At 30.7% G+C, this 22,666-nt stretch overlaps 1 protein-coding gene across 4 annotated transcripts in view; it reads left to right on the top strand.

The window, feature by feature from the left end:
- Nucleotides 1–11,826, top strand: part of LOC124153507 — an 881,184-nt gene extending 869,358 nt beyond the window's left edge. For all 4 annotated transcript variants that reach the window (XM_046526713.1, XM_046526712.1, XM_046526711.1 and 1 more), the window contains exon 11: nt 9,065–11,826. In XM_046526713.1, the coding sequence (XP_046382669.1) occupies nt 9,065–9,299 (235 nt within the window). In that variant the 3' untranslated portion in view covers nt 9,300–11,826. The remainder of the gene's footprint in view (nt 1–9,064) is intronic.
- The last annotated feature ends 10,840 nt before the right edge of the window (nt 11,827–22,666 follow it).

Raw genomic sequence — 22,666 nt, 5'->3', positions numbered from 1 at the left:
ATACAATTGTATAAAATTCCAATAAGAGCATCTTTTTGGCTTTCTGAGAACCAAATTACTTAAGTTTCTTTCCACTTAATCTTACCACGTACTTGAGCTAATCAGGCACTATAAACAGGCTGTACCAATGAAAAAATTATATGTATTTTGTATGGAAATTAGCTTAAGAGGCATTTTTTCCTCAACATGGGAAGTAAAATGAAATCATGGAATGAAAAATAACTGATAATTAACACATTCAAGCCGGCGGACGCGAATACGCGTCCGGAGTGTTTTGCCAGGAAGCCTACGCACATTCGCGTCCCGTAACGATTCCGTTTCTTCGCCTTCCCCTACAATAGGGTTTTATTGTGTGCATTCTCCTCCGACGCCAGTTCCTTAGTACCACTTGTGCCTTCGTGTCGGTGAGAATAGTTTTCAAAAAATACATTTTATTCCGTTTCTTCAAGGCATATTCTGGTGAGCACAATATGTAACTTTTTTTCAATTTGCCATTACCAATTCGAGACATTACCGTTTTATTTTATATTATATTACGTCCCTGTTCTCTTTATTCTGGTGAGCACAGTATCTAACTTCTTTTCACTTTATCGTGACATTACAATTTTATTTTATATTGTATTTTGTCCATGTTCTCAATTTCTTACTAATGGCATTTAACCCTCGAGCGGGCATGCCTGATATTTTTACACGACCAAGAGCGTGTCGTACTCTGTCCACGGTGTATGCATTTATACGATAATACTTGATTTTTGTTGAAATTTATCTTTATTTGTAGAAATTAGTTCAAGCTTGTGCATTTATAGTTAATAAAAATTTACAGGTACACAGGTGATACAAGGCTGGTTGTGCGGTTGTGGACCTCTTAGTATATGCCTCAGGGGACGGGTTCCCTTGCCAATCTAAAAACAATTGCTGCAATACTTTTTGCTTTAAAAACTCGCACTTATGACAGTAAAAATGACATTGTAAGAATAAGCGAGGCCATTCAGGAAAAGCAAAGCATGAGATACACGGCGGGTCGCGCAGCATACTTCGCACGTCTTGAGTGTCGGTTCCTCTTGCCAATCTAAAAATAAATTAGCATCATTACCTAGAGCTTAGAAAACTCGCACTATCGACAGTCAAACGTACATTGTAAGAATACATGAGGCTATTCTAGACAAGAATGTATGTACAATGTTGAAATCCTTAGTTTTCAAAGATTGGCTTACTTTATACGCCACCGTGCCCTCTCGAGGATATTCTCGAGGAGGAGGAGGTAATCGGAAATATAGATCAATCCGACAAAGACTCATGATGAAGAGCAAGTAAATATCCTAAGTGAGGGGGATAAGGGTATTGTTTGGTTCGTGGATCAGCAAAAATCAAGCAGTGAAATTACTTTTACTGGCAATGCTGAACTAAAGGTTCCCAACCCTGGCAACAATCCCTTTGCCTATTTCACTCTTTTAGCAGATGATTTGATGCTCAATTTCATTCTAAGAGAGACAAACATCTATGGTAAGGAAAAATTGAAGACGAAGTGGGTTGATGTGAGCATGGAAGAATTCCACACATTTTTAGGGGTTGTCTACCTTACGGGAATTCTGAGACTTCCGAAAATTGCTCAGTATTGGAGCAAAAATGATCTTTACGATTTCCCTGTTTTTACTGAAGCTATGTCTAGGGATAGGTTTTTGGCTATATTGCGGGCTCTCCATTTTGGTAGGAATTCTCTTCCTGTTGAGCCAAAACCAGAAGATCCTCTTTATAAGGTGAGGAATATTGTTGAGACTTTTCACAACAACATGAAAAAAATTTACTATCCAAAAAAAGAACAGCCTGGACGAGTCAATTGTTATGTGGAGGGGAAGGATTTATTTTCGCCAATATATTCAAGGAAAAAGCCACAAATATGGAATCAAAAGTTATACGTTGTCGGAGCCGGAGTCGGAGAGGAGTTATGTGTTATGTTATTTTTGGGGTGAAAATTAGTTTTATTTTTAACGTGCTCAGTTTTGAAGAACGCTCGACGTGTCCTCGTGTCCCACAGCTTGCAATGATTTACCTCTTTTTGCCTTTACGGTTTGTTTTAGTGCTCGTAGCCGGCCCCGTCTTTTGATCCTCCAATTTTTCCTTAGCCGTCAACGGAAGAAAACTCACTACGGGCATCGTTGACCCATCTATCAATGGCCTATAAGAAGATGCCTGAGTGGTCGGAAATATCCTAAGTACTTATTTTTGTAATTAGAACACCGAAGAAAGACTCCTAAACGTTGAAATGGTGGGAAAAAGTTACTTCGATAAAATTTATTTCGCCAAAACTTTTGGTAATGGTGCCACCCTAATATCTCTTTATACAAATGTACCCTAATTGAATTCTTATATTTTTCTGAGAATGGGATTGTATGGCGGAAGAAATAAATCTGCCTGCACAGAGTAAGGATTTTTGGTTGGTCGAAATTTCTTTTCACTGTACGGGACGCTAGAATTGAAGACCTCTTAGTGTCTTCTAAAAGTGTTCTAAGGCTATTTCACTCGGCGACGGACCCTCCTAATTACAAGGAACTTACTGTGATCAACCCGCTGCGGAAAATCAGAGAGGGTAAGGGTCTTCCTCACTACGCAGCATGGGAAAGGGGTCCCAAGGGCATTTATTGCGTGTGCCACGGCTTTTTAGTCCACTACCTCAAGTTGATCGTGTCACAGTGTTGTCACACTTCAGCATTTAGGGACATTTCAAAAAAGCCTTCGCCTCCTAGGTGGAACATTTCTGGATGGTTGTACTTTTAATCATTTTCACAGTAAACTCATTCGTTTATACCTTATCACGTGAAGTAAATTGTGAGGGTAAACAATACTAATCTTGAGAATCATAATCTTTTTACTAAGCTTGTGAAATAGATTCGGTCATAAAAACAGAACCACAGAATTAAATATTTTAGTGAAAACATACTAGAAAACGTAAAAAATTGAGATAACAAAAATGCAAGAAAAAGACTCGGATGTAAGATTTTACAGCCTTTAAAAGTTAGAATCGTCAAATCTTTAAGGTGTAATGCGGGATTGCATAATCTCTGTACCTAGCCATAAAGCCAGAGGACGCGAATGCGCGTCCTAATTAATTAACGGGTTATTTATTTAGGAAAAGAAAATTTAATACAACTCCATTAAATATTAGCTGAATATCGAATAAATTTGGCAAAAAAAACCATCCGTCTTTTTAAAAAATATAATAAAAAATACTCCGGGTTGAATGTGTTAAAGTACCTCCTCCCTTCATCAGCAGCTATTTCAGTTAACCCTTTCGCTGCTACAAGCGGGAATACCCGCGAAAAACATTATGGTTATTGCCTGCGACATGCGGGGATATTCCACGACTTTCAAAAAACTTTTCCTTTCAACACGACATGCGGGTAAATATCTACGTTTTCGAAAAACCCTCCCTTCGGTCGTAGGTGCTGTCATCTGCTCGAAATTCTGGCGGAACTACGTCCATTCGTGCGGCGACATTCAGCGACGTCAAATGAATGATTCAATTCATTTTTTTCTGGATAATAGGCAAAATAATGGAACCGATGAAAAATCTATTGAAGCAGCAAAAGGGTTAATTGGTGAGAAGGGGCACTAAACTTTGAATTATATTATTATGTTTGCAATGGGAGGATCAGGGATTTTCTTTTGGGGAAAGCTTAATTATCAGAACCCTGTTATTTATGTACTAATGCACTAATTTTGAAATGGGCTTTGGAGCAAAAGAGTTAAAGGAAAGAGGACCAGAAAGGGGTTGTACTCTCTCCATGGCCAGATCTACCTTGGGATTTAAGTATTTGGTGACAAATCCTCTGAACACTCTTTGTCATAATCAGCTAAGTTCATTGCTTATTTCTTAAGAACGTTTATGGAAACCTATTTTGATGGTTCTTTAAAATAATTTCAGGAAATATCTCCATTCCTATATAATATGTATGCTCTATACACATTAGTTGTCCTCTAGGCTGTACACCATTTGCGACCAGTGAAATAGGATGATATAAAAAAGTTATTGGTTGTTGGAAAAAAAAACTTTTTCAATATTTTCTTACTAGGTAGTTAGCAGAATGTACAAAAACAGCCATTTTGAATAAAAACGAGAAAAAATATTTTCTGAACACTATGTCCACTAAATGTCCACCATTGCAGTTTAGGCATTCTAGCAGCTTGGCACACTCTTTTACATAACCTCTCGTAGCATGTTGACAGGTATTGCCATTATCTCGTCTGCTAGTTTTTTTTAAGAGCTTGGATGATTCTCGGTGGATCAGTTTGAAAAACCCTCAGAACAGACCAGGTATGCAGGATGTTAAAATGAAAGAACAAGAATGACGTCATGTGGGCTTTTCCCAGCATTCATACTTAGCCGTTGCATTTTCACGAGCTTGAAAATTTTCACTTTTCATTTAATCGCAAAAATAGATATGGTCGATTAAAAGTCTTATAGTGTGAAATGCCAGGAGTAATAATCTTTCAATTTCGGCAATAAAAAAAATTGGAAACCATCCTATTGTTTGATTGATTATCCTTTTAATGTTTTTCCCTTTTGATATTATAGGAAGGATTAAGATGGACACAATGTACGTTGAATTTCCCCAAGCAGATCTTTCCAGGCCATAATATTCAGAAAATAATGTATAGCACTTTTAATTGCAATGAATTTCATCGAAATCTAATTCCAATTATCTTCCGTGTAATTTGTAATAGATCTGTGACACTGTTAACTGTCACTATCAATCAACTTTAAAAAGTGACATTTCATCTTTTCCTTACAAGTTTGAAGACTTGGAAGAGATATAATATCAGTACTTACATGAATTTTGTGTTCCTCTCCATAGATCTCGGATTTTGTGTTTCTCTCTCAAAGTTGATCCAAAAAGCCTTGAGGTCAAAGAGAACAGGGAAGAGGTGTTTTATGTCATTCATAGGACTAATTCATGATGAATTCCCTCCTAGGAACATAAAAATTTATAGAGAATGACCTAGTAATATGTATTCATCGATTTGTGACACTCCCGTCATGAATGGCTGATGGGCAAGGGTCAGGAGTTCACCTAAGGGCCGTATTCTTAGTCGACCCTACATATCCGTCCCTACATAACAAAAGGCCCCTACATGCGTTTCTCAGTCGACCCTACATAAGTGGTGGGGGGTGATTCCGTCGTCAACTTCTCTGAGATGATGTAGATGATGGCGCAGCGCCAATTTTCCATACTGGTGGCGTAATGGGAACTAACTATGAAAGTAAGAAAAGACGTCCTATAATTTTCGGGCGCATTGTTAGGGTAACAGCTCAAGGTAAATAAACAATCGGTGTCGTCCGTCAGGTCGTGTCGGTACCTTAATTATCGCTACAAATACAGTCATATCGAGCCAAAAGTAGAACCTTATTGTCTTCAAATTACTTCAAAAGCGGTCTGTACAAGATAGTAATAAGTACGGAGCAAATATGATCATTGACGTGGGAACTTACGTTGCATCATCAAGGTTCGTCGTTCGCTTTTACCTTCCGTAGCTAAGTTTATTAAGTGGCAAATAGTGGCATGAAAATACGTTTTCTATGGTTGTACGTAAACGAAGTATTGGCTTCCCAAAAGTATACCAAGTGCCAAACGTGAAAAATATTATATATTCGTAGAAACCAGATGCTTGTATACCACTATATTCTTCTTCTCAGTTTGTAGCAGGCGTAGGAATTGTCTGCTAGCAATGATAAGGCACTGGACGATGTTTATTAATCCGTTCCATATTTCAGACGGACTTGCCGGCCAATTCAAATTCAAAATTCAACGGCCGAAAGGCCGTTGAATTTATTCTATTGGTGCACTTCCAGAATGTTCTATGTTACTGTTCTTGACCATGACAGAAATTTCTAGAAAGGAATTCTAGAAGGCAAGAAAAATTAAAATAATTACAATTTCCGGCATGGGGAATCGAATCTGGGCCGTACGCTTGGGAGGCGACCGCTCTACCGCTGGGCTAGCTGGCCTATTGAGGAGATGTGATGATGGAGCACGATTTATCTTGCCTCCGGGCAAGCGGTGTGGCGGCGAGGCAGGACGTGCGGCCGCCACAAGTTCAGTCAATTTTATAATTTATTTAACTTGGTGGCTATAAAGTGGTAGTATTATTACCTTTCCGCTGTGTTACTGTACATTTTACAATGGTTTGTGCGAGCTCGTCTCCCTTAATATGCATTACAACGTAAATTATTTAATCGAGGTGATCAGCAGACGATATTTGGCCGCCATGTTTTTGTAGGGTGTAGGGTTGGTTCGGGTACCCTACATCAAGTAGGGCCCGTTTAGTTCCAAAAACGGCCATATGTAGGGCTTGATGTGACGTATGTAGGGTGAGATCGGTTTATGTAGGGGCTGATGACGTATCCAGGGTCGGTTGGCCCTACAGGGTCGACTAAGAATACGTCCCTAAAGGTCTCAAATTTTTGGGCTTTATTTATGATCAGTTCCACAACTTTTTTGTGCCAGGTTTCCTTGAAGAAATCGATTTATCCAAATTGCCCTGTTAAAAATGTAAATCAATTTTTTCAATCCGTCCATGGAAATTAATCCTTTGTAACAAAATAAATTATTAAATTCAAGAAAGGCAAAGAGGGGATTCATTCACTAATTCAAATCCAGGCGAGATAGTATGGAAGCCATGAATCATTGCAATGTTAACTCCCTTTTGAAAAATATTTTGAATCTCTGTGGTAAAGTGTAACGTTCAACCTTAGTTATCACATTGCATGTGTGGCATTTTTACTGGGTCCCCTTTTTACATATGTTATGTGGGTAAAACAGTGCCTTTTAAAACAAAGTCATTATGATACCTTTTACATATCACCAAATGTTATTTGAAAGATCATGGGCAATTTCAAATTTATTTTATATGTTTTCAAGGATTGAGTATTTAGACCTTTTGCTAACAATTCGTAATTATAAGTATTATTCTTTGTATGGGAAATACATATTTATTGTATGTAGAAGTGAAGTGACCATTGGTTTCACTGAACCTCAGTGGTCACTTCCCTTCCACCCTATTGGCCCTAGCCTTCATCCATTCATTTTTGTTGAAAAATCCACACCAGCTGGAACCGACGTTAGGTCTCCTGAGTAAATCTCCTTCAGAATGGCTATATAGGACCTGTGTTGATCATTCAAAGGTTACTATGTAGTTTAGGGAAAATAAATATACACAGTCAGCTCAAACTTAGCTTCAAAATGTGAAATAATTTAAAAATACTAATTCTTCATTATAACTTTCGCGGGTACGCGTCATGTTAGTTTAAAAACCTTTTGGGCTACATCGCCACATGAATTTTAGGGTGGCCCCAATGTTTCCCAAATGATGTTGGTCGCTTTTTCAAGGGAATATCCTGTAATTTACTTATTGATTTGCTTGAAAAGGTGATCAGCATCAGCTTAGGCAGCATGGTCTTAAAGTTTCTTTAACTAATATTAAAAATACTAGTTATAAAAAATAGATCAATTTGATGTGATAAGACCAAAGGTAAATATTATGTCACCTCTTTATGTGGATTTCACCCTCCTGTTCATTTTATCAATAAGAGACACTTTGTTACTTCCACAAAATATTTGTAAAACTTTCTATGACCAGCTATGGCTATTCAGTGGCACCGACTCCACGGGGCTTGAGGGGGCCTGAGCCCCCTCAAAAATTCTTTGTGTGTGTAAGGAAAAAGTGTGTCAGGCTAGTCGATTTCCCCCTGAGTGTCCAGATATCAAGATTCGAGTTATCAGGGTTCTAATGTTGATCATATGACTTCTAAAATGCTTAAAAACTTAAAACTCACTACTTATAAAATTTCCCGGGGAAAGATCCCCGGTTTGGGCCCCCCCAATATTTTTTGTAAGTCTGTGGCTATTTCACCATAATCAAATTTTAATACAGTAGATTCCATTTAATGGGTCCACCGGTTACTTGGGGCAGCCGCTTAATTGGGGCAGATCTTGAATAACAGAACCCAATAGAGGAATATCCCAGAGCATTCTCCGCTTAATTGGGACAGCATGCTGCTTTATTGGGCCATGAGTTGGCGACAAAGACTCTATACTTGCAACGAAATTAAAATATTTTTGTTTTCAGAATACTATTTTTTAATATTTTCCTCCTTTGATTTACTCTTATTTCCACAAATGTTCCTATTCTTACCCTATTTTGAAAGCTCTTGTTGTTACACTATCCACAAGAGGATAGGACTTAATAAAAAGACATTATTTCAGCGTCGCCTGAGGCTGTGAAAAATATTTTTAACTAAATTGTTATAATTTTTAAAAATTACAATAAATTAACTAAACTCGTTGATTTATTAATCAAATTAATAGTTTAATTAATCTTACATTACATTAAAAACATTCTTTAGTCTTCTTTCTATCATTTCAACGTTTGTTTATGGCCATATACAAGATAGTTCGCCTGATTGGGGCAACCGCTTAATTGGGGCAAAGCGCACAAGTCCCAATATGTCCCAATTAACCGGAATTTACTGTAGCTGAATAGTAAACACCATTGTAATAGCCGGAACCATTCATAGAAAGTTTTATAAATATTTTGTGTAAGTAACAAAGTGTCTGTTGCTGATAATATGGAGCCCTTCTACTGCATAAAAGCTTCAAGTTTTGATTTAACTCCTGTTCATTGTTGTGTATGAATATTAATGTGTATCACAGTGATTAAACCCAAGGTAAATATCACTTGACACTGATTTCTTAATCTCAATCTTATTGTACATGCACTTCAAGATGGCAGAGAGCCATCACCATGATTGAAGTGATTGAAGTGATTGATCACCAATGTTGATTGAGATAAGAAGTGAATGTAACTATCTCTTATTTATCTCTCATCACTATAGCATCAAATCAGCAAACAAAATCAAAATAGAAACAAACATGCTCATAGACAAATAAAACAAACAACAAATGAACTCAAAAACAGAAAACAAACTAAACATATACAAAAGTGATTCCGGTCATAAAGACACATACATCGATATTTTCCAAATGAAAAATTGATAATTCATGCTCAGTTCCAGGAGAGGAAGCTCAACACCTACGCTGATGGAAGTGGATGGTCAAATGATCAAAGGCGGATGCCGTGGTGGCGGGAGTGGCGCTGGCCTCGCTGGGGCAAATATTGAGAGAGCGTTCTCATCTGCATCTGCTTCAGCCGCAACTGCTCGCACCTTTCCATCGCTCGACACAACTGAGAGATACTACACTCTTGATTTCAGTGACAGTCAGAGCTCACCATTGATACAGTGAGAGATGTTCAAAATCAATTATATGAGGGACTTATCAGCACACAGCACACTGAAGTGAGTGAAATTTTGAAATTTCTTCAAACTCTCACCTTAATTAGATGGACATCGAAGTAAAAGAATTGATATTTCTGGTGTAAAGGATGTTTCAAATCAAATAATGAGAAACAAATTAGAATATACAAAGAATATTGTTCAAAAATGGATCTTCAAGTTATGGAAATGTATTGAGCTCTGCCAACTTTTTTAAGGGAATGTTGCAGTTGTGGATAAAACAGTGCAATCTAGTAGCCTTTTAAAATGAAGTCATTATGATACCTTTTATCACCAAAGATCATTTGAAAGATCATAGGCAATTTCAAAGCGATTTTATGTTTACACCGATTGAGTATGTAGACCATTTGCAAACATTTCCTAATTATAAATATTAATCTTTGTTTGGGAAATACATATTTAACGTATGTAGAACTGGAGAGAGTTTTCTCTCGCAAGAATTGTAAACTCTTCTTTTTTAGAGCCTGAAGCATTAAACATTGTGTATATCATGCGAATCATATTTTTTTCAACATGAAACTCAGCAGCAATGAATCATCCAATTCACCGATAGAGTATTTGAGGAGAACATATGCAGAGATCTTTATGTCCTTTAAAAGCATACCAAAAATTTTGTATCTCATCCATCTAATTTTCTCATTGAAGAACTTACCACCATAATAGTTGAATAGTCCAGTGATGATTTTTCCTGTATCTCTTTTGCAAGGGCACAAAGCGTAGGTGCAATAATTTCAGTTTTATAATCATTGAAGTTCATGCTAAAATTAATTTAGTGGGAAAATTAGGTAATTAATTTTTTTAAATAAATGTTATTGAATTTTTCTATCATAAATTTCTATGCAGTAGCTATATTATTCTTTCACTATCACTCATGGTTTTTTATTCTTTTGTCATGATAAGAATGCGTAGAGTGTGGATGCCTGCTGAATGCTAGTACGTATTAGAAACTTACTTCCACTTCATAATGTTAAGAAACTGAAATTTTATGGATTCCTTAAAAAAACTTCAACATGCCTGACCGTGTAGTAACATTGGATAGAAATATAATTTTTGAGCAACAGTTGAATTTTGAGTACTCATCACATTTCATGCATATAGTTGCAGAATTTGGACTGTTTTTGTGCTGATTTTGTGTGATTGATAACATTGATAACAAAATGTCTCATTAAACCGTAATCTTTCAGGTGAATATCTCCTGAAATTACCTAATTTTCATCAGAAAGTAATTTTAATTATCTTAATTAGATTTTTAGAAATCATTCATTCCTTTTATTACTGATTGTGAGATTTGAAATAATTTTATATACATGTATGCTTGTATATACATAACTTCACTCTTTCAAATCCTGATTTCATTCTACATTTCTAGAAACATGAGTTTATGCTATTTCGTTCATCTCAACATACATCATTTATCCTCATTTCTTATCACCCCTAAAATATGTGTAAATAAAACTCCAATGAGGAGGAGTATATATTCTGACCAATCTTAATTGAAGTTTACCCCAAATGTTAGTTCCTCGAATAACTTCATGAAATTAATGAAAATGAAACTGTGTCAGATTTATACCTTTAAACAGCCATTTTGGCTTGAATGAAAATTAACTACTTGTTAATGTGTACTGTCATATGTATAAGTAGTTTTTCACAATATATTTTCCAAGCATAGAGCACACATGGAGATTACTATCATTCAAGCCAAAATAGGTAAAAGAATGGAGATTGCTCATATATCCCGCCATGAATGCATAAGTGATTTCATTTGCATTGGAAAAAGTTCATGCATCCAAAGTTAAATGACCTTTTACAATGAAGACATCGGAAAGCATTGGTGATCAGCAAGAAGTGTAGGAAGAAACTGAGAAGTTCCAATTGTGTGCCATAATTATGTAGAGGAATGCCAAAGCTAATTTGCTTTAGAAAATAGATCATTCATTGTGTCCATAACCATTGTGCATGTAGGTGAACAAAGATGTTTTAATAGCAATACTTGTAGTTTTATCTCTTTGTACATTTAGATTGAAATGAGTATTAAAGAATTCTAACCTTCAACTCTATGATTTAAGGGATGCCGACAGTATATGAGGAATTGGGTATCAAGTGCTGCATGCTTGGGGAGTTGCTTTCATGTTTGTATGGTTGGCAATTGAAGCAAACCATTTATAAATTTTTTGTCTAAGTGTATGTTGCCTACTTTCTGGCACCTGTTTCTCACATTCCATCCAAGACAAAACATGAACTAAACTCAATTTGATAGTAAACACTCAAAATGAAAAAAATGAGATTTTTTTATGGATTAATGTTGGTAAAATGGATGTTTTAGTTATCTCTTGCATAATGTTTTCACAAAGAAGCATGTGCCAATCCAATTAAATGTCAAATGCACAAGATCAACTTTCATGCAGCAAGAGCAGCAGGTGAGCCAGTTTGACTGTCACATTGTAAAATAGAAATTAATAAAATCCATGTGTTAGTGATCTGCTCTTGATGATTTCTTCTGTTATCTGCAGGGCCGGATTTACCCAAAGTTACGCTATAGGTACCTCTCGCCCCTCCTCACTGGAGCCCCCTCTCCCCGCTTCTTATGATGAGGCATAGTCACTCACATGAGGTAAGGTTCGGAAAAAAGGAATAAACAGATATATGGCCGACAGCAAAAGTTTATGCTTGAATTTTTACACAGGGAAAACATAGGCAATTAAAAGAAAAATAGCTTGGAGTAAAGCTATATGAAACAGCTTAATTTTCATGCAACTATAACAGTTTATGAACTTTATAACCCTTTCCAAAAACAATGTCTAGCATTAATTCATACAACAAAAAAGAAGAGTAACTTCAAAAATAAAAACATTACGTCCTGCTGTAACTGAATGAACTGCCACCATTGTATCAACACATTGTTTTTCACAATATATTTTCCAAGCAAGAAGTAGAAGTTTGGACTGCAACGTCCCTAGGCAAGTGCCTATTTTGCCTTGTGGTAAATCCGGCCCTGGTTATCTGTGTTTACCATCCTGCCTTGAAATCAAAACACCCACAAACTACGTAAATCTCTCAGCTGCATTTATAATGGGCATCTAAGGGACTTGGGGCCTCCTCAAAGGATGTATCAAGGCATTGGGGTACCCAGTGGGGGGCAGCTGACCCCTCCCCACCCTGCAGATGCAAAAATATAAATTTAGTAACGAAAGTTTTGAACATTTTTTTTTTAAGAAAAATGATATTAGTATGAGACGGAACTAAATTAAAAAAATAATTATTTATCCAAGTAAATTATTAGAAAAATAGCTAAGGGGAAACAGTGAAAACTATCTGATAAATTAATCATCTGACATAATTTCCTAAAGTTTGGTTTCAAAAATCTTTTCTGAACTAAAATGTTTCAAATTGGAAAGAAGCACCACTTGCCTCTGAATGACTCTGTGAATAGGATGGTGCACACACGTATTTGAGGATTCACGAATGTTCTGGAGAGATCTCTTTAAACTAAATAAAGGCTGTCAAAAATTACGAGAAAATCTGTCAGACTGAACGATCTGAAAAATAACTGGTGTTATTTTTAAATAATTTTTCTGTATTTACTTTATTCCAAGTTTTTCAAAGTTTGAGAAACAAAAGTTTGAAGACAAAGATTTAAGACAAAAGTTAGAAAACTAATGTTTGACGACAAAACTTTGAAGACAAAAATTTGAAGACCAAAGTTTGAAGACAAAATTTTGAAGACAAAACATTGAAAACAAAACTTTGAAGATTAAAGTTTGACCACAAAAGTTTGAAAACATAAGTTTGACGACAAATGATTGAAGAAAAAAATTTGAAGACACAAGTTTGAAGACAAAATTTTTAGACAAAAATTGAAAACAAAAGTTGAAGATTAAAGTTTGACGACAATACTTTATAGAGATGAGTTTGAAGATTAAAGTTTGAAGACAAAAGTCAGTTTGAAAGAAAAAAGTAAGTTTGAAAGACAAAAGTAGGAAAAAAATTAATTTGATAGGGAAAAGTTTGTTAGAATAACAAATGTAGTTTTGACAAACAAATTTTTGAAAGACAAAAGTTTGAAAAAATTAATTTTAAAAAAATTTGAAAAACAAAAACTTGAGTAACAAAAGTTTGAAAAAAAAGCTTTGAAAAAACAAAGTTTGAAAAACCAAAGTTTGAAAAACAAAATTTTAAGAAACAAAAGTTTGAAAAAAAAGTTTGAAGACAAAGTTATAATAAAATAGTTAAAAAAATTAATTTTGACGATTAAGTTTGAAGACAAAATTTTGAAGACAAAAGTTTGACGACAATTGTTTATAGAGATGAGTTTGAAGACAAAAAATTGAAGACAAAAGTCAGTTTGAAAGACAAAAGAAAGTTTGAAAGACAAAACCAAGTATGAAAAACAAAAATTAATTTGAAAGAGAAAACTTTGTTTGAAAAACAAATGTAAGTTTGACAAACAAAAGTTTGAAAGACAAAAGTTAAAAAAAAAAGTTTAAAAAACCAAAGTTTGAAAAACTTAAATTTGAGAAACAAAAGTTCGAAAAATAAAAGTTTAAAGACAAAGTTTTAATGCGAAAAATTGAAAACTTATTTTTTTCGACAAAAGTTTGAAGACAAAAATTTAAAAACAAAAGTTTGAAGACAAATTTTTGTAGACAAAAAATTGATAACAAAAATTTGAAGACAAAATATAGAAGACAAAAGTTTGAAGACAAAAGTTTGACGACAATTCCTTATAGAGATGTGTTTGAAGACAAAAGTTTGGAGACAAAAGTCAGTTTGAATGACAAAAGAAAGTTTGAAAGACAAAAGTAAGTATGAAAAACAAAAATTAAATTAAAAGAGAAAAGTTTGTTTGAAAAAAACAAATGTTATTTTGACAAACAAAAGATTGGAAGACAAATGTTTGAAACAAAGGTTTGAGAAACCAAAGTGTGAAAAACTTAAATTTGAGAAACAAAAGTTTGAAAAATAAAAGTTTGAAGACAAAAGTTTTAATACGAAAATTTAAAAACTTAATTTTGACGACTAAAGTTTGATGACAAAAATTTGAAGACAAAATATTGAAAACAAAAGTTTGAAGACAAAATTTTGAAAACAAAACTTTGAAGACAAAAGTTTGACGACAATAGTTCATAGAGATGAGTTTTATGTCAAAAAATTAGAGACCAAAGTCAGTTTGAAAGACAAAAGAAGGTTTGAAAGACAAAAGTAAGTATGAAAAACAAAAATTAATTTGAAAGAGAAAAGTTTGCTTGAAAAACAAATAAAAGTTTGACAAAAAAAAGGTTTGAAAAGCAAAAGTTTGAAGACAAAAGTGTCAAAACAAAAGTCGGTTTGAAAGAAAAAAGTTAGTTTGAAAGACAAAAGTAAGTATGAAAAACAAAATTTTAAGAAACAAAATTTGAAAAAAAAAGTTTGAAGACAAAGTTATAATAAAAAAGTTAAAAAAATTAATTTTGACGATTAAGTTTGAAGACAAAATTTTGAAGACAAAAGTTTGACGACAATTGTTTATAGAGATGAGTTTGAAGACAAAAAATTGAAGACAAAAGTCAGTTTGAAAGACAAAAGAAAGTTTGAAAGACAAAACCAAGTATGAAAAACAAAAATTAATTTGAAAGAGAAAACTTTGTTTGAAAAACAAATGTAAGTTTGACAAACAAAAGTTTGAAAGACAAAAGTTAAAAAAAAAGTTTAAAAAACCAAAGTTTGAAAAACTTAAATTTGAGAAACAAAAGTTAGAAAAATAAAAGTTTAAAGACAAAGTTTTATTGCGAAAGTTTGAAAACTTATTTTTTCGACAAAAGTTTGAAGACAAAAATTTAAAAACAAAAGTTTGAAGACAAATTTTTCTAGACAAAAAATTGATAACAAAAATTTGAAGACAAAATATAGAAGACAAAAGTTTGAAGACAAAAGTTTGAAAACAAAAGTCGGTTTGAAAGAAAAAAGTTAGTTTGAAAGACAAAAGTAAGTATGAAAAACAAAAATTAATTTGAAAGAGAAAATTTGTTGAAGAAAAAATGTTAATTTGACAAACAAATGTTTGAAAGACAAAAGTTTGAAAAAAAAGAAAAAAATTAAAAAAAAAATTGAAAAACAAAAACTTGAAATACAAAAGTTAGAAAAAAAGGTTTGAAAAACTAAATTTTGAGAATCAAAAGTTTGAAAATTAAAACTTTGACGACAAAATTTTAAGATGAACGTTTGAAACCAAAATTTTGACGACAGAAGTTTTAAGACAAAATTTTGAAGAAAAAAGTTTGAAAACAAAATCTTGAAGACAAACAATTGAAAACAAAGTTTGGAGACATAATATTGGAGATAAAACTTTGAAGAATAAAGTTGGACGATAATAGATTATCTAGATGAGTTTGAAGAAAAAAATTGTAGACAAAAGTCAGTTTGAAAGACAAAAGAAAGTTTGAAAGGCAAAAGTAAGTATGAAAAACAAAAATTAAATTAAAAGAGAAAAGTTTGTTTGAAAAAAACAAATGTTATTTTGAAAAAGAAAAGATTTGAGGACAAATGTTTGAAAAAAAAATTAAAAAAAAAAGTTTGAAAAAAAGTTGAAAAAAAAACTTTAATAACACAAGGTTGAAAAAAAAGGTTTGAAACACCAAAATTAGAAAAACTAAAGTTTGAGAAAAAAAAGTTTGAAAAATAAGTTTGAAGACAATGTTTTAAGTCGAAAGTTTGAAAACTAAATTTTGACGACAAAAGTTTGAAGACAATAACTTCAAGACAAAAGTTTGAAGACAAAATTCTGAAGACAAAAAATTGAAAAAAAAAGTTTGAAGAGAAAATTTTGAAGGCAAAACTGAAGAAAAAATTTGACGTCAATTGTTTATATAGATGAGTTTGAAGCCAAAAAAATGAAGACAAAAGTCAGTTTGAAAGACTAAAGAAAGTTTGAAAGAAAAAAGTAAGCATGAAAAACGAAAATTAATTTGAATGACGAAACTTTGTTTGAAAAACAAATGTAAGTTTGACAAACAAAAAATTGAAAGACAAAAGTTTGAAACAAAGGTTTGAGAAACTTAAGTGTGAAATACTTAAATTTGAGAAACAAAAGTTTGAAAAATAAAAGTTTGAAGACAAAGTTTTAATACGAAAATTTAAAAACTTAATTTTGACGACAAAAGTTTGATGACAAAAATTTGAAGACAAAATTTTGAAGACAAAATATTGAAAACAAAAGTTTGAAGACAAAATTTTGAAAACAAAACTTTGAAGACAAAAGTTTGACGACAATAGTTTATATAGATGAGTTTTATGTCAAAAAATTATAGACCAAAGTCAGTTTGAAAGACAAAAGAAGGTTTGAAAGACAAAAGTAAGTATGAAAAACAAAAATTAATTTGAAAGAGAAAGGTTTGCTTGAAAAACAAATGAAAGTTTGACAAAAAAAGAGTTTGAAAATCAAAAGTTTGAAGACAAAAGTTTGAAAACAAAAGTCGGTTTGAAAGAAAAAAGTTAGTTTGAAAGACAAAAGTAAGTATGAAAAACAAAAATTAATTTGAAAGAGAAATGTTAGTTTGAAAAACAAATGTATTTTTGACGAACACAAATTAGAAAGGCAAAAGTTGGAAAAAAAAATTATAAAAAATTGAAAAAAAATTTGAAAAACCAAAACTTGAATAACAAAAGTTTGAAAAAAAAGGTTTGAAAAACTAAAGTTTGAAAAATAAAAGTTAGAGAAACATAAGTTTGAATAATAATAGTTTGAAGACAAAGTTTTAAGACAAAAAATTGAAGACAAGAGTTTGAAGACAAAAATTTGAAGACAAAAGTTTGAAGAAAAATTTTCAAGACAAGAAAAAGGAAAGTTTGAAAGGCAAAAGTAAGTATGGAAAAAAAATTAATTTGAAAGAGAAAAGTTTGTTTAAAAACAAATGTAAGTTTGAAAAACTAAAGTTTGAGAAACTAAAGTTCGAAAAAAAAAGTTTAAAGACGAAGTTTTAAGACAAAAGTTTAAACCTTAATTTTGACGACAAAAGTTTGAAGACAAAAATTTAAAGACAAATGTTTAAAGACAAAATTTTGTAAACAAAATATTTAAAAAAAAGTTTGAAGACTAAACTTTGTAGACAAAAGTGTGACGACAATAGTTTATAGAGATGAGATTAAACACAAAAGTTTGAAGACAAGTCATTTTGAAAGACAAAAGTAATTTTCAAAGGAAAGTATGAAAAACAAAAATTTATTTGAAAGAGAAAAGTTTGCTTGAAAAACAAATAAAAGTTTGACAAAAAAAAGGTTTGAAAAGCAAACGTTTGAAGACAAAAGTTTGAAAACAAAAGTCGGTTTGAAAGAAAAAAGTTAATTTGAAAGACAAATGTAAGTTTGAAAAACAAAATTTTAAGAAACAAAAGTTTGAAAAAAAAAGTTTGAAGACAAAGTTATAATAAAAAAGTTAAAAAAATTAATTTTGACGATTAAGTTTGAAGACAAAATTTTGAAGACAAAAGTTTGACGACAATTGTTTATAGAGATGAGTTTGAAGACAAAAAATTGAAGACAAAGTCAGTTTGAAAGACAAAAGAAAGTTTGAAAGACAAAACCAAGTATGAAAAACAAAAATTATTTTGAAAGAGAAAACTTTGTTTGAAAAACAAATGTAAGTTTGACAAACAAATGTTTGAAAGACCAAAGTTAAAAAAAAAAGTTTAAAAAACCAAAGTTTGAAAAACTTAAATTTGAGAAACAAAAGTTCGAAAAATAAAAGTTTAAAGACAAAGTTTTAATGCGAAAAATTGAAAACTTATTTTTTTCGACAAAAGTTTGAAGACAAAAATTTAAAAACCAAAGTTTGAAGACAAATTTTTGTAGACAAAAAATTGATAACAAAAATTTGAAGACAAAATATAGAAGACAAAAGTTTGACCACAATTCCTTATAGAGATGTGTTTGAAGACAAAAGTTTGGAGACAAAAGTCAGTTTGAATGAAAAAAGAAAGTTAGAAACACAAAAGTAAGTATGAAAAACAAAAATTAAATTAAAAGAGAAAAGTTTGTTTGAAAAAAACAAATGTTATTTTGACAAACAAAAGATTGGAAGACAAATGTTTGAAACAAAGGTTTGAGAAACCAAAGTGTGAAAAACTTAAATTTGAGAAACAAAAGTTTGAAAAATAAAAGTTTGAAGACAAAAGTTTTAATACGAAAATTTAAAAACTTAATTTTGACGACTAAAGTTTGATTACAAAAATTTGAAGACAAAATATTGAAAACAAAAGTTTGAAGACAAAATTTTTAAAACAAAACTTTGAAGACAAAAGTTTGACGACAATAGTTCATAGAGATGAGTTTTATGTCAAAAAATTAGAGACCAAAGTCAGTTTGCAAGACAAAAGAAGGTTTGAAAGACAAAAGTAAGTATGAAAAACAAAAATTAATTTGAAAGAGAAAAGTTTGCTTGAAAAACAAATAAAAGTTTGACAAAAAAAAGGTTTGAAAAGCAAAAGTTTGAAGACAAAAGTGTCAAAACAAAAGTCGGTTTGAAAGAAAAAAGTTAGTTTGAAAGACAAAAGTAAGTATGAAAAACAAAAATTAATTTGAAAGAGAAATATTTGTTTGAAAAACAAATTTATTTTTGACGAACAAAAATTTGAAAGGCAAAAGTTGGAAAAAAAATTTTTAAAAGAAATGAAAAAAATTTGAAAAACAAAAACTTGAATAACAAAAGTTTGAAAAAAAAGGTTTGAAAAACTTAAGTTTGAAAAACAAAAGTTAGAGAAACTTAAGTTTGAATAATAATAGTTTGAAGACGAAGTTTTAAGACAAAAAATTGAAGACAAGAGTTTGAAGACAAAAAATTGAAAACATAAATTTAAAGATTAAAAATTGACGACAAAAGTTTGAAGACAAAAATTTGAAGACAAAAGTTTAAAGACAAAATTTTGAAGACAAGAAAAAGGAAAGTTTGAAAGGCAAAAGTAAGTATGGAAAAATAATTAATTTGAAAGAGAAAAGTTTGTTTAAAAACAAATGTAAGTTTGAAAAACTAAAGTTTGAGAAACTAAAGTTCGAAAAAAAAGTTTAAAGACGAAGTTTTAAGACAAAAGTTTAAACCTTAATTTTGACGACAAAAGTTTGAAGACAAAAATTTAAAGACAAAAGTTTAAAGATAAAATTTTGTAAACAAAAAATTTAAAAAAAAGTTTGAAGACAAAACTTTGAAGACTTAACTTTGTAGACAAAAGTGTGACGACAATAGTTTATAGAGATGAGATTAAACACAAAAGTTTGAAGACAAATGTCATATTGAAAGACAAAAGTAATTTTCAAAGGGAAAGTATGAAAAACAAAAATTAATTTGAAGGAGAAAAATTTGTTTAAAAAACAAATGTAAGTTTGACAAACAGAAGTTTGAAAGAAAAAAGTTTGAAAAAAAATTTAAAAAAATGAAAAAAATTGAAAAACAAAAACTTGAACTACAAAAGTTTGGAAAAAAAAGGTTTGAAAAACCATAGTTTGAAAAACTTAAGTTTGACAGCCATTAGTTTGAAAAATTAAAGTTTGAAGACAAAGTTTTAAGACAAAATTTTTAATACTTAAGTTTGACGACAAAATTTGAAAGCAAAAATTTGAAGGCAAAAGTTTTAAGACAAAACTTTGAAGATAAAAAAACAAATGTTTGAAGATTTAATTTTGACGACAAAAGTTTGAAGACAAATGTTTGACGACAATACTTTATAGAGATGAGTTTGAAGAAAAGAGTATGAAGACAAAAGCCAGTTTGTAAGAAAAAAGTAATTTTGAAAGGCAAAAGTATGAAAAACAAAAAGTTATTTGAAAGAGAAAAGTTGGTTCGAAGAACAAATGTAATTTTGACAAACAAAAGTTTGAAAGGCAAAAGTTTGGAAAAAAAATTTTTTAAAATTTGAAAAACAAAAACTTGAATGACAATAGTATGAAAAAAAAGGTTTGAAAAACCAAAGCTTGAAAAACAGAAGTTTGAGAAACAAAATTTAGAATAATAAAAGTTAGAAGACAAAGTTTCAATACGAAAATTTGAAAACTTAATTTTGACGACAAAGAGTGAAGTTAAAAATTTGAAGACAATAGTTTGAAGACAAAATATTTTAGACAAAAAATTGAAAACAAAACTTTGAAGACAAATTTTTAAAGATAAAATTTGAAGACAATAGTTTATAGAGATGAGATTGAAGACGAAATTTTGAAGACAAAAGTCAGTTTGAATGACAAAAGTAAGTTTGAAAGAAAGTAATAATGAAAAATAAAAATTAATTTGAAAGAGAAAATTTGTTGAAGAAAAAATGTTAATTTGACAAACAAATGTTTGAAAGACAAAAGTTTGAAAAAAAAGAAAAAAATTAAAAAAAAAATTGAAAAACAAAAACTTGAAATACAAAAGTTAGAAAAAAAGGTTTGAAAAACTAAATTTTGAGAATCAAAAGTTTGAAAATTAAAACTTTGACGACAAAATTTTAAGATGAACGTTTGAAACCAAAATTTTGACGACAGAAGTTTTAAGACAAAATTTTGAAGAAAAAAGTTTGAAAACAAAATCTTGAAGACAAACAATTGAAAACAAAGTTTGGAGACATAATATTGGAGATAAAACTTTGAAGAATAAAGTTGGACGATAATAGATTATCTAGATGAGTTTGAAGAAAAAAATTGTAGACAAAAGTCAGTTTGAAAGACAAAAGAAAGTTTGAAAGGCAAAAGTAAGTATGAAAAACAAAAATTAAATTAAAAGAGAAAAGTTTGTTTGAAAAAAACAAATGTTATTTTGAAAAAGAAAAGATTTGAGGACAAATGTTTGAAAAAAAAATTAAAAAAAAAAGTTTGAAAAAAAGTTGAAAAAAAAAACTAATAACACAAGGTTGAAAAAAAAGGTTTGAAACACCAAAATTAGAAAAACTAAAGTTTGAGAAAAAAAAGTTTGAAAAATAAGTTTGAAGACAATGTTTTAAGACGAAAGTTTGAAAACTAAATTTTTACGACAAAAGTTTGAAGACAATAACTTGAAAACAAAAGTTTAAAGACAAAATTCTGAAGACAAAAAATTGAAAAAAAAGTTTGAAGAGAAAATTTTGAAGGCAAAACTTTGAAGAAAAAATTTGACGGCAATTGTTTATATAGATGAGTTTGAAGCCAAAAAATTAAAGACAAAAGTCAGTTTGAAAGACTAAAGAAAGTTTGAAAGAAAAAAGTAAGCATGAAAAAAAAAATTAATTTGAATGAGGAAACTTTGTTTGAAAAACAAATGTAAGTTTGACAAACAAAAAATTGAAAGACAAAAGTTTGAAACAAAGGTTTGAGAAACTTAAGTGTGAAATACTTAAATTTGAGAAACAAAAGTTTGAAAAATAAAAGTTTGAAGACAAAGTTTTAATAAGAAAATTTAAAAACTTAATTTTGACGACAAAAGTTTGATGAAAAAAATTTGAAGACAAAATTTTGAAGACAAAATATTGAAAACAAAAGTTTGAAGACAAAATTTTGAAAACAAAACTTTGAAGACAAAAGTTTGACGACAATAGTTTATATAGATGAGTTTTATGTCAAAAAATTATAGACCAAAGTCAGTTTGAAAGACAAAAGAAGGTTTAAAAGACAAAAGTAAGTATGAAAAACAAAAATTAATATGAAAGAGAAAGGTTTGCTTGAAAAACAAATGAAAGTTTGACAAAAACAGAGTTTGAAAAGCAAAAGTTTGAAGACAAAAGTTTGAAAACAAAAGTCGGTTTGAAAGAAAAAAGTTAGTTTGAAAGACAAAAGTAAGTATGAAAAACAAAAATTAATTTGAAAGAGAAATGTTTGTTTGAAAAACAAATGTATTTTTGACGAACACAAATTTGAAAGGCAAAAGTTGGAAAAAAAATTTAAAAAAAATAAAAAAAATTTGAAAAACTAAAACTTGAATAACAAAAGTTTGAAAAAAAAGGTTTGAAAAAACAAAAGTTTGAAAAATAAAAGTTAGAGAAACATTAGTTTGAATAATAATAGTTTGAAGACAAAGTTTTAAGACAAAAAATTGAAGACACGAGTTTGAAGACAAAAATTTGAAGACAAAAGTTTGAAGAAAAAATTTTCAAGACAAGAAAAAGGAAAGTTTGAAAGGCAAAAGTAAGTATGGAAAAAAAAATAAATTTGAAAGAGAAAAGTTTGTTTAAAAACAAATGTAAGTTTGAAAAACTAAAGTTTGAGAAACTAAAGTTCGAAAAAAAAAGTTTAAAGACGAAGTTTTAAGACAAAAGTTTAAACCTTTATTTTGACGACAAAAGTTTGAAGACAAAAATTTAAAGACAAATGTTTAAAGACAAAATTTTGTAAACAAAAAATTTAAAAAAA

This window comes from Ischnura elegans, chromosome 2 (assembly GCF_921293095.1).
Source record: "Ischnura elegans chromosome 2, ioIscEleg1.1, whole genome shotgun sequence".
Lineage (NCBI taxonomy): Eukaryota > Metazoa > Arthropoda > Insecta > Odonata > Coenagrionidae > Ischnura > Ischnura elegans.
The sequence above is the reverse complement of the archived record's forward strand: the minus strand, read 5'-3'. Positions and strand labels throughout refer to the sequence as shown.